Source organism: Vanrija pseudolonga, chromosome 1 (assembly GCF_020906515.1).
Source record: "Vanrija pseudolonga chromosome 1, complete sequence".
Lineage (NCBI taxonomy): Eukaryota > Fungi > Basidiomycota > Tremellomycetes > Trichosporonales > Trichosporonaceae > Vanrija > Vanrija pseudolonga.
The window spans coordinates 816,802-830,866 of NC_085849.1; the positions used below are offsets into that span (position 1 = coordinate 816,802).

Genomic DNA, 14,065 nt, shown 5'->3' on the forward strand with positions numbered 1-14,065 from the left:
CACCCGCCTCGCCTCGTGGGGGCTGCCCAGCGGCAACGCGGGGGCCAACCCAACCCAACGTACCCAACCGGCAAATGCCATGAGCCATATTTGCCAGGCTAGCCGCAGCGAATCGCGACGAGTGTGGCGGTTGAGGCAGTTTTGCTGTTGGCGGCGTGTGTCGCTGGTTGCTCACCAGCCGCGAGCCGCGCGCGTCGGGTACCGGTTGCTCGCTAGGTGGATGTATGTTGCGAACAAGCGAGCGAGCTGACATGGCACATTGTTCATGCATGCATTCATGTTGCCCTCGAGGGAGGCGGCGCGCTGGGGTCGATTGCCAACGACGAGCAGATGGGCGGGGCGCTCGAGTAAGGGGGAAAGTAAGTAGGTACGCGCTTGCGAGTGACACCCGGCACGGCGTATGGCATTGCAGACGTGGGCCATCTCGATGGATCCGTGTAACTGGCCCGGCTGTGCCACAAGGGAGGGCAAGGAAAGAGTGTCGCTATGCCCGCTCGCTCGGTCTCGGGTCGGTGATTTGGCGTCACTTGCTCCGAAGCGCACCTCAGGCGCAAGGCGATCACTCTAATGTATTCAGGTCCAAGGCGACTGAAAGGTTTGGAAAGTGGTACAGGTGTGCTAGGCTCACTTGCGCGCCGTCGAGTCTGTGAGGGCCGATCGACGAGCAACGGCTGATGGTATTTTCGTCACCTTTGTGAGTGGGTCTCGCTCCCTTCCTTGAACGAAGCCCATCTTGTTCTACTAATACAACTAACTGACCTCAACCTGCCCTACAGCTTCTGCATCTGCATGCATGCATTTGATCTCTCCACCAGCGGTGCGGTGCGATTCTCACCACAGCCACCCACCTCCAGTGCCACTCGTTATCAAAATAATTCCGTGTACTCACCCCATCACGTGACCTCACCCTCGCCTGATTTCTGAAGTTTCAACGCTCGCACCGGTTCAAACCTGCTGCTGCCTGCTGTTGCTGCTTGCTGCAACGACCACTCCCACCCACCTACATCTCATCCCCTCTTCCCCCTTCTTCCGGGTGTAGCCATCATGGCTCCCACGGTCTCTGACGCTCTGCTCGAGTAGGTCTCAGCTTCGCTTCCCCTGTTGCCCAGCTGACGCCGACAGTGCCGAGCTCACGTTCTCCTCGCCGCCGTTCAGCACGCTCGTTGACGCGCGCGTGCTCCGCGCGCTCGCGGACCTCAAGTTCGCCCACCCGACCCTAGTGCAGGCCAAGGCGATCCCCCTGCTTCTCGAAGGCAAGGACGTGCTTGCCCGTGCACGCACAGGCAGCGGAAAGACAGCAGCATACCTCGTCCCCGCTGTCCAGCGCGTGCTCGAGCTCAAGGCCGCCACGACGCCCGCCTCACCAGACTACCAGGCGACACGGGCGGTCGTCCTCGTCCCCACTCGCGAGCTTGCGATCCAGGTCACAACCCTCGTCAAGGCCCTCTCGACGTACTGCGAGGGCCTGATCTCCGTCGCCAACGTCGCGGCCGGCGGTGCTAGCGTTCAACGGTGAGTCTTGTTCTGTTCCCCCTCCCAACTCGTCAACGACCTTTATGATGAAGCATTTTTCGGATGTAAATGCCTACGGGCAGTGTCCGAGAGCGCAAAACCATGTGGACACCTCCGTTGCCTTCCTTCTGATCCTCTCTTCCTTTCTCCATGTCTTGTGCTCTGCGGGACTGGGCTAACAAACGATAGCGTTCTGCTCAACGACAACCCCGACATTGTCGTCGCCACTCCGACCAAGCTCTTGTCGCTCCTTCAGTCCAAGAGCATCGACCTCTCCCACCTCGCCTTCCTGGCTATCGATGAGGCCGACCTGCTGCTCTCCTACGGCCACAAGGATGACCTGAACCGCATCATGGACCCTGCGATGGGCTACGTTCCCAAGCTCGGCGTTCAGGGATGCCTCATGAGTGCTACGCTCAGCGAGGAGGTCGAGGGTGTCAAGGGATTGATACTCCGCAACCCCGCCATCCTCACCCTCTCCGAGCCCGCCACATCATCTTCTCTCCTCACACAACACTTCACCTACACCTCGGAGCGCGACAAGTTCCTGCTCATCTACGTCCTTCTCAAGCTCAAGCTCATCAAGGGCAAGTCGATCATCTTTGTCAACGACGTCGAGCGCGGCTACCGCGTCAGGCTGTTCCTGGAACAGTTTGGCGTCAAGTGCTGCGTCGTCAACTCTGAGCTGCCCCTCGCCAGTCGATACCACGTCGTCGAGGAGTTCAACCGCGGTGTCTACGACGTCGTGGTTGCCACCGACGAGGCTGCCCTCGGTGACGACGAGGAGTCAGATGAGGAGGAGGAGGCTGAGGAGGAGGCCGAGGAGAAGGACGAGGAGAAGGACGAGGCCGAAGCTGAGCCTGAAGCCGGCCCATCAAAACGTCGTGCCTCGTCACCTGCCGGCGGTGCCCCCGCCAAGCGGAGAAGAGGACCTGGCAACTCGATGGCGCGTGGCATCGACTTCACCGCCGCCTCCTCCGTCATCAACTTTGACCTCCCCACCACCCCCACCGCCTACCTGCATCGCGTGGGCCGCACCGCGCGTGCTGGCCACTCTGGTCTTGCGCTGTCCTTTGTCGTGCCCCGCGAAAAGTGGGGCAAGGACAAGGGTGTGCTTCTCAAGACTGCCGAGCGCGACGAGGCCGTCTTTGAGAAGATCAAGGCGCGCGTCAAGGCCGAGGGCGGCGCAGAGGTCAAGGAGTGGGACTGGGGAGGACGGCGCGGGGAGATCGAGGGCTTCCGGTACCGTATGGAGGACGCGCTGCGCTCCGTCACCGCCAAGCGTGTTACGGACGCGCGCCGCGAAGAGGTCCGCCGCGAGCTGCTCAACTCGGAGAAGCTCAAGCAGCACTTTGCCGCCAACCCTCTCGACCTCGCATACCTGCGCCACGACGCGCCCCTGCACCCCGGCCGCACGGCGAGCCACCTCAAGCACGTCCCGGGCTACCTCATGCCCAAGATTGCTGCTATCCCCGCCGGCTCGGGCGACGTGACCGACAACCAGCACATTGGCTTTGCGAAGCGCGGCCGTGGAGGACACCGCGGGCGTGGTGGAGGACGTGGAGGCGCGTCGAGGGGCAAGGGCAAGAAGGTCGACCCGCTCAAGTTCAAGGCTTAGATGGTGTAGTGTAAGCTCTTGTAGACTACCTGTATTTTATGCCACACATAATCAGAGGACAAGCGTACATGGCTGCCAACAGCGTCTATAATAAAGATACATCTATCAGTCCGCAAAGCGGGCTCGTTTTTGGGTGGGCTCGGGGCTGGCGAAGCGGGTGCGTTTGGTAGTCTCCGCACGGGCTGGGCTAGCAAAGCGTGCACGCTTGCCGCTGCTGCCTGCGGGTTCGTCCTCAGTGAAACGAATACCACGCTTGCCCAGTACCGGCTTCTCATCGACGTCCACAGCGAGCGGTGTGCCGGGCGTGATGAGTGGGGTGTCGTTTGGCGTTCTGCTCGGCGGTGTGACCGCGCCAAGCGCGCGCGCAAGCTCCTCTTTCTCGGGCGAAGTGAGCTCGCTGCCGACCGGCACAAGTTTCACGGGGAAGTATTCCCGCTTGTCAGCTTCGGCCGTGACGTAGCGCGGGTTCTGCGGTGTCAGCTCGGAGCCATTTCATCAGCTGCACTCACCTCGATCAACGCCCGCGAGTACGACTTTTCCTCGTCGCTAGACCGCGACGCCGCCTCGCGCCGCACAATGTCCTCTTCGAACGTCCCCTCCGTCACTAGGATCTCGATGTGCGTGGGGCGTGACTGTCCGATTCGGTGGATACGCTTGATAGCCTGCGCCTGCACGTCGAGACTCCAAACCGGGGACACAAAGAGCATGCGGTTGGCGAGAGTGAGAGTTAGACCACGCGCGGCAAACTTGAGCTCGAGGAGGCAGACCCTCATCTCGGGCTTGGCAAAGTCCTTCAAGGCCTTCTTCCTCGCGTCGGCGGCGACGTGGGCACCGGCGTACACTGATGTGATTCCCGCAAGATCGAGCGCCTCGGTCAGATGCGCTATTTCTTCAAACGTGCCGAAGATGACAAACTTGTCGTCCTCTGGCGCCGAGGTGACCGACTGGATGACATAGTTGGACTTGGCCGACTGGCTTGAGGTTCGGAGGATTGAGGGGAGCGGACGCGGGAGAACGGAAGACAAGTCGGCGGCACGCGCAGCGTTGGTGGCCGCGAGGTTCAGCTGGACATCGATCACATCGTCGTCTTTGGCTTTTTCTTTGCCTCCTGCTTTAACGCGCACAACTCTTGGAGCCTTTGGTTTGTCGGCTGCAGCTTTGGTGTCGCTGCGGTGGTGCGGAAGACTGGCCGTCTGCAGGGACACGTCTTCGCCGCCCGTGGCGCGCCACTTCTTCTCCGCCTTCTCCATTGCCTTGGCGTATTCGTCCGCATAAGGCCGTTTCCCTCGCTCCTCCCATCCCTCTCGGCAAAGACCCGCGACATCTGCCCCTCGTTTGTTAAGGCCGCGAAGGAGCCTCAGGGCATGTGCGTCGATTGTAGTCGGCGATCCGTCTGGGCTCTCGGACCAGGCGTCCAGGATTGAAGCAGGAAGGCCACTGCCGTCATAAGGTATCGACACGACAGCGTGTTGAAACCACTCGGCCCAGCCTGGCGCTTCCAGCGCCTGTCGCATGTAGCTGATGGCTTCGATGACACCTTGCCGTTGCTTTTCGTTCAACTTGTGGCCCTTCTTCTCCAAGTGCTTATCGGAACGTTCTAGTGCTCCTTCAATGTCCATATCGGCCGAGCTGAACCAGAAACAGGCGAGATGCAGGTTTGCCACGACCTGGTTGAAGGCCTCGGTGTTACGAGGATGAAGGAAGTAGTCGGCGTCCTCGAAGCCCGAGGTGTACACGTTACTTGCCACAAGGGCAGTAAGCGCATTGTAGGTTAACCGCTGCCAGTTGGTAAAGTGGACCTTTTCGGCAGTTAATGTGGAAGGTGGGAGGGCCACTTCCTCGTCGATAATGCCAGGTCGGTGCTTGACCATGACGGCAGACATGATCGTGCGTATCCTGTCGACTGCGCCGTATATCGGGCCATCAATACTTCGGAGTGGACTCGTCACCAGTCGGGCAAAGTTTTCACTCTGGAAAACTTCTGCAGCTAAGAAGCCCTTGAGCATGTTACCCAGGCGGGTGACATCGTCGAGGTCGGCCTTGGACCATTTTTTCGTCTTTTGTGCCGATTTGGTCTTTGTTGGCGAGGTCAATCCCTCCGACTCGAGGAAAGATTGTGTGACAACTTCCGTACCCTGTTTCAGATGTGTTGTCGGGGCTGTCGATCAGTACAAAGACTTTCCTGATACACTCACTTCCACTAACGATCCACCTCCTCTCTATGCTTAAAGTCTCTGCAAGTGTCATGGCGTCGCTCTTGGTGTTGTTCGCAATGTTTCCCTCGTCTGATGGGTCAGGGAAAGCGATGGATAGTACCCACCCAAGATGATCCGCTTCCAGCGAGCTCGTAACAACTCAGTCGACAGGAGAGCGTCGGGATCACGGTGTCCCTCGCGTCGGAATCGGTCCAGACTCATGAGCACAATCTGGTGGTCAGTCACGCTCGGTCAGACGCCGCCACTCACATCATGCTGGACCAGCTCTTCCATCGGTGGCAGGGGCTCCTTACCCTCTTTAATGACCAAAATCCTCAGAGCCCCTTCCTGTAGGTGCGACTCCGCCTCCTGCACCCACTGCGGCACCAAGATCGGGGGCACGACAATGAGGGTTGTGGGAGCGAGGACGAAGGGCTCGGCAGGGCGGTACGGAACCCGCTTCGCTCCGCGTGGAAGGCGTGCGGGTGGCGGAAAGCGAAAGTACATGCACTTCCTGTTGTTGAGGAGGTTCTGCGCCACGGGGGATATGGGCAGGTCGCGCGTCCACCCAGCGGCAGGGTTGGACTGGACGATGATATCGGCGCACATGGAGCTCAGTGACGGCGTCCCGGCCAACTCGTCGTCATCGGCGTCCAGCTCGAGTCGCAGGGCAGCCATAGAGGCGGTCGAATAAGTCTTCACCGCCACATCCGTGACTACTTCGGAGATGTCAGTGGCCCCGGGCGGCGGGAGGGTAGCCTGGTGCCGCGAAGCGAGGACCAGCGCAAGGCACATGAGCGTCTTGCCCACACCCATTTGTTCACACAAGATGCCTCCGCGGGATAGCGGGAAGCGTTCGGGATAGCGGCGTATGTCCATGGTGCTGAGGTTAACGTAGTAGTTCTGGCCTGTGAGTTGCTCCATGAAAGACGAGTAGGCCGTCGACACCATGGTCGCCGGGTTTGTCTCCATCTGGAGCATGCGCGCCACCGACCGCTGGACGTCAGCCCCGTATGCAACGGACCCACTCACAATCTGATACTTGTACATCATGGTCTGGACGCCCGGCGGGTTCTCGTACCCCGCGAGGCCATCGAACGCCTCTTGGTCGCCGATGAACTCTGGCTCGCCGAACGCCGGCTCGGGCGGGGACTCGATAAGTGCGTAGAGAGCCTGCATCCCCACGCCTACTTCCTCTTCCTGATTGGTCAGCTCAGGATCTACTGGGTCAAGCTCACAGAGGTCGCGAGGAGCCGGCCCTCGCCACCGTCCCATCCGCGGTCGAGTAGCTTGAAGAGTGCTTTCAAGCGCTTGGTTCTTGCCCCGCCGGCGCGCCACCGTCCGTTATCGTTGGGCAAAACGGACACACGGATGATAGTACCGCTGGGAGTGGCGCGCTGCTCGAGGTAAGCGCCAAGTGTTAGGTCGTGGAGCAAGCCGAGGAGCAGGGCGACGGTGTCCGCTTCCGATTCCGGCCAGTCCGTGTCTTCGAGGAAGGCAGCGTCGAGGGGTTCCCATGGCCCTGGATCGCCATGTGGAGCTCCGCCACCACCGGGGCCACCACGACGCGCCAGCACCACCGTCCCGAGCTTGATGGCGTCGGGGGCCATTGTGCTGGCGGCGGTGAGAAGGTGAGTGAGAAGGCAACAACAAATGTCAGGTGGAGGTGACATTTGGAGCCGCGCCAGTGTGAGTGTAAGTGGCGTGTGTGCCGTGCCTGAATCAGTCATTAGCAACAAGTTGCCCCTCGACCCTCTGCGTCCAGAGGCTCGGGGGGGGTAATCTTGCCGCTCGATCGGCTCACCGTGTGGAACCAGCATCCAATCCCAGTAGCTTGCTGGGTTGGAACGAGGATTCAAGGGCATAAGTCGCCAATGAAACCAAGCGGGCGTGAACTTGCGTTGTAAGCCGTAGCCACAATCCGCAAGACTCATGGGCGTAACACGGTGATCAACCGTGTTAGGCACCCAAGGGTGAAAGAAAGCGGGGTTTACGTGTTATTATGATCAGATGCCTCGGCTGGGCATCCAGAACCCCCCTGCGATGTGACACCATTCTGCGGTTACGGTGCTGGACATTGCGTAGCATGTCGGCGTTGGGGGTGATGCGGAAGCCCATCGGCGAGGTTAAGTGCGGCGCAAGCATCCAACCCGCGTGTGTATGTCACCACCCTCTTACACGATGTTAATGACAGTGGACCCGGGGTTGTTGTAATACGCACATTTCAAGTGGAGGCTAATAGTCAACCGGCTATCTCCGGGCCGTTGAACCCCCACCAGCCAGTCGGCTCGGTCCTGGCGGGCACAATCCGCCCCGGACAAGTCACTGACGTGATGATGCAGCCAGCCAACCGCCCGGCCGAGCGACCGAGCCTCCTCTTGGTCAGTCACCCCCACAACAACGATCAAGCTTGCATGACTCCGAGGGCATTGCGCAACTCTGCCTCGCTCTTGTCCAGTATCTCGTCTAGACGCACACCGCTGCTGCAAGCCCACCGCACGTTCACCTGGCCAGCCATGTCCGACATCCCCAAGTGAGTAACACCGCCGGCGTATCTATCGCGCTGTGGCGCCTGCCAAGCCGGCCCCGACGCCGTCGACGTCGCGCCCCGCACGCTCACAACAACAGCTACTACTCTGGCCAGCCGCCGCTCAACCGCCTGTCGTTCCAGCGCCCGCACGCCGACATTCTCAACAGGCACCTCGAGACCAAGGGCGCGCAGTTTACGCTGTACAAGTGGGTGTGGAGCCGGCTTTGTCAGCACTGACCGGGCAGGAATGGCAGCGTCCTCATCCACAAGGGCAAGACTGGCTCGACGCTGTTCGTCACGTACGACGTGGTCAAGCCGCTGATCGGGGGCGGGTTCCAGAACCCGCCTGCGACGGTGACGGACCCGCGCAAGGCCAAGGTGTTCGAGTCGACGCGGCTGCCCAACACGCTGCCGTCGGTCGTGTTCCTCGGCCTCGACGAGAGAGGTCACGAGCAGAGCGGCGACCTCGAGAACCCGACAGGCACGCCATACTTTGCTGTTGACGCGACCACGCTCGAGTGGGACCCCGAGGCCGTCGGCGGCGAGTGGGGCGACGCGCGCGCCAACGGCAGCGTCATGACGCCGTGGGAGGCCGGCGTGTTTGCGCTCTCGCGCCACCTCATCGACTGGAACTGGCGCAACAAGTTCTGCCCCGCGTGCGGCTCGCAGACGTACTCGCTCTGGGGCGGCTGGAAGCGCGCGTGCATCACGGCCGTCGAGCCGATCGAGGGCAAGGAGCCGTGCTTCTCCACCACGGGCCTGCACAACTTTGCCTACCCCCGCACGGACCCTGTTATCATCATGGGTATTCTTAATGACGCGGGCACGCACATGCTGCTCGGCCGCCAAAAGTCGTGGCCAAAGGGCATGTACTCGTGTCTTGCTGGGTTCATTGAGCCCGGCGAGTCGTTCGAGGACGCTGTCAGGCGCGAGGTGTACGAGGAGGCTGGTATCGAGGTGGGCCCTGTGAGGTAGTGAGTGGTACCGGCAGGGTGGTGGCAGGTGGCTCCCGCTGATGTCCCCAGCTCCTCCTCTCAGCCTTGGCCGTACCCCGCCAACGTCATGGTCGGCTGCTTCGGCCGCGCAAAGGACGGGCAGACGATCCGCCTGGACCTGGACAACGAGCTCGAGGACGCCCAGTTTTTCCCGCGCGAGCTGGTGCGCGCCGTGGCGTCCACCAAGGCCGGCACGACGTTTACCCGCGAGGACCTGAAGCAGTTTGACAATGCTGCGCTCGACGAGCAGGCGCACGGCCACCACGGCGCGCTCGCCAAGCAGGACCGCGCGGAGAAGGAGAACCCGTATGCCGACTTTACGCGCGTGCCGCCCGAGACTGCTATTGCCGGCCAGCTCATGCGGCTGTGGGCTAATGGGGCCGAGGGGCTGGACATTGTCAGCAGACTCTAAGCGGCGGGCAGCAGCGGGCCGAAGGTCCGCTGTGGCAGCGGCCGCTGGACGCGGGGTTGAAGGCAAGTGAGCAGTAGAAGCTTCTTGACATGACAGTACATTTGGTCTATGGCACGGCGGCGGGGCGCTACTACTAATCCAGCATGAGCATCTGGGGCGAGAACGGGATGCGCTCCCACTTATCAAACTTGCTGGTATCGCCGACGATCTCGTCGGCGGCCGCGTCGTCGCCGGGCGCAGTGTCGATGCCGCTCCCCTTGCCGAGGTCGCCGAGCAGCCGGTTGTCCGGGTCGACAAGCACGACCTTGTGTCCTGTCGAGCGGAGGCGGCGGAGCGCCTCGGCGAGGATCCGGGAGGCAACAGGGTATACCTGATCCACGCGGCGCACGTCGACGACGATGCCGTCGAGCTTGTGCTCGGGGTTCTTGAGCGTGCGCCCCTGCATCACGCGCACGATGCGCTCGGTCGCGGTGAAGTTTACCGCGCCCATCAGGCTCACGACGACGACCTTCTCGCCCTCTGCCGAGCGGAGGAGGTAGTCGCGCCTGATTACCGTGCGGGCTGGCGGCGGGGGGAGCATCATGTGGAGGACCATTTCTTTCGCGATTTGCTTGTACCTGGGGGCGTCAGACCAGGAGACCTGCCACACAGCCCGCTCGCTCGCTGCCACTCACATCCGCATACCGCGCACACTGTTCCCCGCCTCGTCCAGCCGCGGGCTAAACGTCGCCATGCCCAAGTTGCCCGGCAGCACGCCAAGCACACAGCCGCTCACGCCGCTCTTGCCCGGGAAGCCGACCTCGCACACCCAGTGCCCGGCCTCGTTGTACATGCCGCAGGTGGTCATGACGGAGAGCACCTGGCGCACGGTTTCGGCCGACACGACCTGCTCGCCAGTCACGGGCTGCTTGCCGCCGTTGGCGAGCGTCGCGCCCATCGTCGCCAGGTCGGCGGCCGTCAGCTGGATCGCGCACTGGCGCGTGTAGCCCTTGACCACGTCCCCCGGCTCGGCCTTGATCGCGCCGTAGTTGCGCAGCATGTACGCGATGGAAAAGTTGCGGTACGCCGTCGCCAGCTCGCTCGCGTAGCTCCCCTCGTCTACGCCCAGCTCGCGGCCGGCGAAGCGCGACAGGCCCTTGCGGATATGCTCGAAGCGCTCGTCGACGGTCATCGTGCCCTCGCCAATCAGGGAGTGCGTCGTCATCGCCCCGGCGTTGATCATCGGGTTCTTGGGCAGCTGCTTGCCGTCGAGCGAGAGCTCGTTGAACGCCTCGCCGGACGGCTCGACGTCGACGCGGTCAAGCACCCAGTCCAAGCCGTGCTCCTCGATCGCGAGCGCGTACACGAACGGCTTGGACACGGACTGGATGCTGAACTCGACGCCAACGTCGCCGCTGCCATACACGTACCCGTCGACAGTGGTGATGCACGCCCCGATCTGGTCGCTGTTCACGGCCGCCAGCTCGGGGATGTACGCCGCGTTCGCGCCCGGGTTGTCCTTGCTGTTCTGCGCGACCAGCCCCGCGAGGTAGTCGGTGATCGGGGACTGGATCTGGACGCCCGGGTGCGCGTTCGGGTCGGTCGGCTTCGGCGCAGCCGCGCTCGCTATCTTGACGGTCGCGGCGGGCTTGGGCGTGCTCGTGGTGGCCATGGTGGTGGTGGTGGGGGGGGGGGGGTGGGGAGGGGTGCCGGTGAGGACGACGGACAAGGCCTGGCCCACGCCCCGTAGCTGGCCGACCTTTATGCATCAGCGATGGGCCGCGCCCTCGTCGGCTCCCACCCCGTCGACGATCGTCTCCACCATCGCCGCGTCGCTTCGCCTCGTCGCCTGCCGAGCCGTGACTGAGACTGAGAATATGAGAATGTGCAAATGACGTAGCCGGGGCCGCGGCAACGTTGGGTGGGCCACTAGGCCCACCGCCGGCTTTCCCGTACCTTGCTTGCCGAACCATGCCAGATCTATGGAACATATACATTTCCGATGGACATGGTACGGCGGTCAGGCGTTTACATGATACGGAGAAAATACTTTTGTTCGTTAATTATCTTCACCAGGTGGGGTGGTACTCGGTGGTTGAGGGCGGGTATTGGCCGGTAACGGCGGGCGTCTTGTGGTCCACCACCACCTCAGCCTCGCCCGTCGCGAGACCCAGCCCGAGGCCGATACCGCGCTCCGAGCTCGAGCCCGCAGACGACGAGCTAGTGAGCACCGACCATTGGCCAGGAATACGCGCGTACGACAGGCTCGTCGTCGACCGGTAGGTAGGTAACGGGAGGGGCAGGTCACGGGGGCGCCGCGGGGGCGACGGCGACGGCGAGCGGCGCGAGGGAAAGGCCGCAAAGCTTTGCGGGCGCGGGTGGTACATGCGCCGCGAAGAGTCCTGGAACGAGCTCTGGCGCGACGTGAAGGGCGGTAACACCGGTGAGGGGTCGCGGTTGTGCACGACCCAGTAGGTTGGCGGGCCGGTGAAGTGGTGGAGGGCGGTGCTCGGAGCGTCCTCGGCGTGCGCGTCGTAGGGCGGCTTGGGGAGGTCCTTGATCATTGACAGGCGGAAGTTGGAAGCTGACTGGCGCTTGTCGACAGATCGGCGCATCTCAACTGACCTGAGCATGTCGGTGCGGCGTGGCGACAGCACCTCGGTCTCGCCTAGCAGCTGCGTTGGCGACCTGACATTAGCTTCACTTGCGTTGTTACTCACCCCGCCACCTGGCCAAACTTCCAGGACGCCCAGTTGACCTCGATGCCCATACACCCGCGGGCAACCCATGACGCGTGGCTCGCCCAGACGGCAGTCTCGACAAGCGAGAGGTTACGTTTCGTCTGCGCGCTGCGGCGCGTGTCGAACCCCACGAATGGGTTCGCGTCGAAGCGGTGCGTGCTGGGGCGGTATGGGTGGTCGCTGCGTGCGATTTTCTGTACGAACGGGAGGAGAGTGGCTGGTACTGGGCGAGGAAGGAGAAGGAGCGCCTGGTGTCAGTGACGCGAGGAAGGCGACTTACAAAGGAGCTGGCCATCGCCCCGTCGCGCAGCCGGTATTGCAGCGCCGCGAGCGTCCACTCCCGACCGCAGTCGCCACTGCCAGGTGAGTGAACAGACACGTGGCACCACCTACAAGTAGTGAGCTGGGAGGTCAGAGTAGCCGAGGACACTGACCACCGCCTCGCGGATGGCCGAGAGCCTTGCTGGCTCATTGAGAAAGTTGCCCGCGGTCGCGTGGAAGATGTCGCTCTGGCGGGTTAGCGCGACCAGCTCACGGCACCCACTTTGTACGCGTGCTCTTGGGGCCCGGGGTGCCCGGTAAACCATGGGCAGGACGACCGCCGCCCGCACCCGCACTGGGCGGGGGAGAAGCTGATGGCTGTCAGAAGACCGCGGAGCGCGTCGGCGATGGACATTGGCGACATGGGACTTACAGAGAAGGCATTGTTCAAGAAGAAAGGTTGGTATTTACAGAGAATCGGAGGGGTTGGAGGAGATACACAGGGTGTGGGAGCTGCACTGCAGTGAGGATGATGAGGTTGTGGCAGGAAGGAAGGTGATTGTGTTGCACATGAGGGAAGACACACCAATGATCCACATCGACTGTCGGCGCCAAGGAGATGCCACCCACCCACAGGCCACAGGGGCGTCTACACATCAATGATACAACTAATTGCTACAATCTATGCGCCCTACACGCCCTACAACGGCGCCTCGCCGCCAACCCAGTCGGCGCACCACCGCGCCATATCCGCAACCTTGCGCATACCGGGGTCGCTCCTCGCCAGGCGCAGGTCGGGGCGGAGCCTCACATCCTCGTCCATCATGTCGCCGCGATCGCCCGCTGGCACAGCCCCTCGCGCACCAGGGCGGTAGACATAGTCGCCCATGATGGCCGAGTAGCGCGGCAACGTACGGAAGAGCACGACTGGCGCGGGGGGCAACTGGCCGCCTGTGGGCGACAGGACTAGCTGCGCGCCCTCGCCTGTGCCGGGCGACGCGGGGCGGAAGGTGGCATCTGGGGGGCGTAAGCTGCGGCTCATCGACGCTTGCAGTCGCGCTGTCGCGCCAACGCACCTTGGATCAACACCACATCACCCTTGCGCACCATGCTTCCCCAGTCTCGCGCACACCCCTCCCAGAGCTTGACGTCGCAGCTCACAGGATCCTTCATGCTCTCACCGCGTGGCGGAGGTGCAGACACCCTCCATGACGCGATCCACAGCTCGGCGTCACGCCCGCCACGCCCGCCGCCCCGGCGCTGTCGTTGGACAGGGGGCTCCACACTCATCACACAACACATGACCGTGACGCGCTGCGGTCCAGCGTCCTCGGCTGGCCGCCTAACCGACCGAGTGCGTACTGGCGGCTGCTCTGCCAGCACGGCCTGCAAGGTCGTAAGCTTGCTCAATGGCAGTGTCCATCTGGGGAGATGGGCAACGGAAGCATTGGGAGCACTCGGAGGCAGGGATGCCGTCGTGTTCAATGACGATATCAAGCTTTCGGTCTGATCGATATGTGGGAGCGCGGCCAGGAAGGAATCTGTCGTGTGAATCGCAGGTTCGCACGCGTTCCGCACCGACTCGACTCACCCGACGCTCGCAGCCTCCTTGACCGACGTCTTCCCGAGCTTGACTCTGCGTGCGGGTCCACGTCGTCGACGGGGCGCTTGTCTGGCTCGTCAAACACAATCTCTGCGCATGAAGAGGACTGTGCCAAGCTTTCAGAGACGTGCCGCAACGGTGGTTCCAGCGGTACAATGCTCTCGCTGGAATGTTGTTGATGTGGTATGGGAATCGCGTGCAACGTCACGTGGGGCTCCG

The 14,065-nt window shown here is 62.5% G+C and overlaps 4 protein-coding genes across 5 annotated transcripts; 2 read left to right on the plus strand and 2 right to left on the minus strand.

The window, feature by feature from the left end:
- Nucleotides 1-965: 965 nt before the first annotated feature.
- Nucleotides 966-3,187, plus strand: DBP9 (ATP-dependent RNA helicase DBP9). The gene is made up of 3 exons (XM_062766770.1): nt 966-1,076; nt 1,123-1,512; nt 1,702-3,187. Exons 1-3 carry the CDS (start codon nt 1,045-1,047, stop codon nt 3,128-3,130), a joined length of 1,851 nt encoding a protein of 616 aa, XP_062622754.1. The 5' UTR covers nt 966-1,044; the 3' UTR covers nt 3,131-3,187.
- A 14-nt stretch (nt 3,188-3,201) lies between these two features.
- On the minus strand, nt 3,202-6,954 carry SPBC23E6.02_3 (putative ATP-dependent helicase). Of its 2 annotated transcripts, XM_062766771.1 has the most exons (7): nt 6,564-6,954; nt 6,358-6,525; nt 5,596-6,321; nt 5,451-5,556; nt 5,326-5,415; nt 3,640-5,288; nt 3,202-3,598 (listed from the first exon to the last, which is right to left on the minus strand). In XM_062766771.1, the coding sequence occupies exons 1-7, from the start codon at nt 6,933-6,935 to the stop codon at nt 3,236-3,238; spliced, it is 3,474 nt and encodes a 1,157-aa protein (XP_062622755.1). In that variant the 5' UTR covers nt 6,936-6,954; the 3' UTR covers nt 3,202-3,235. The 2 variants fall into 2 exon arrangements, with proteins under 2 accessions (XP_062622755.1, XP_062622756.1); XM_062766772.1 differs by having other exon boundaries at nt 5,596-6,525.
- Nucleotides 6,955-7,757: 803 nt separating this feature from the next.
- SPBC1778.03c (putative NADH pyrophosphatase) lies at nt 7,758-10,924 on the plus strand. The gene is made up of 5 exons (XM_062766773.1): nt 7,758-7,858; nt 7,954-8,061; nt 8,101-8,829; nt 8,881-9,879; nt 9,937-10,924. The coding sequence occupies exons 1-4, from the start codon at nt 7,842-7,844 to the stop codon at nt 9,260-9,262; spliced, it is 1,236 nt and encodes a 411-aa protein (XP_062622757.1). The 5' UTR covers nt 7,758-7,841; the 3' UTR covers nt 9,263-9,879; nt 9,937-10,924.
- Nucleotides 9,396-10,913, minus strand: glsA_0 (Glutaminase; the record flags this gene model as incomplete). Its single annotated transcript, XM_062766774.1, has 2 exons — nt 9,396-9,879; nt 9,937-10,913. 2 exons carry the CDS (start codon nt 10,911-10,913, stop codon nt 9,396-9,398), a joined length of 1,461 nt encoding a protein of 486 aa, XP_062622758.1.
- Nucleotides 10,925-14,065: the final 3,141 nt, after the last annotated feature.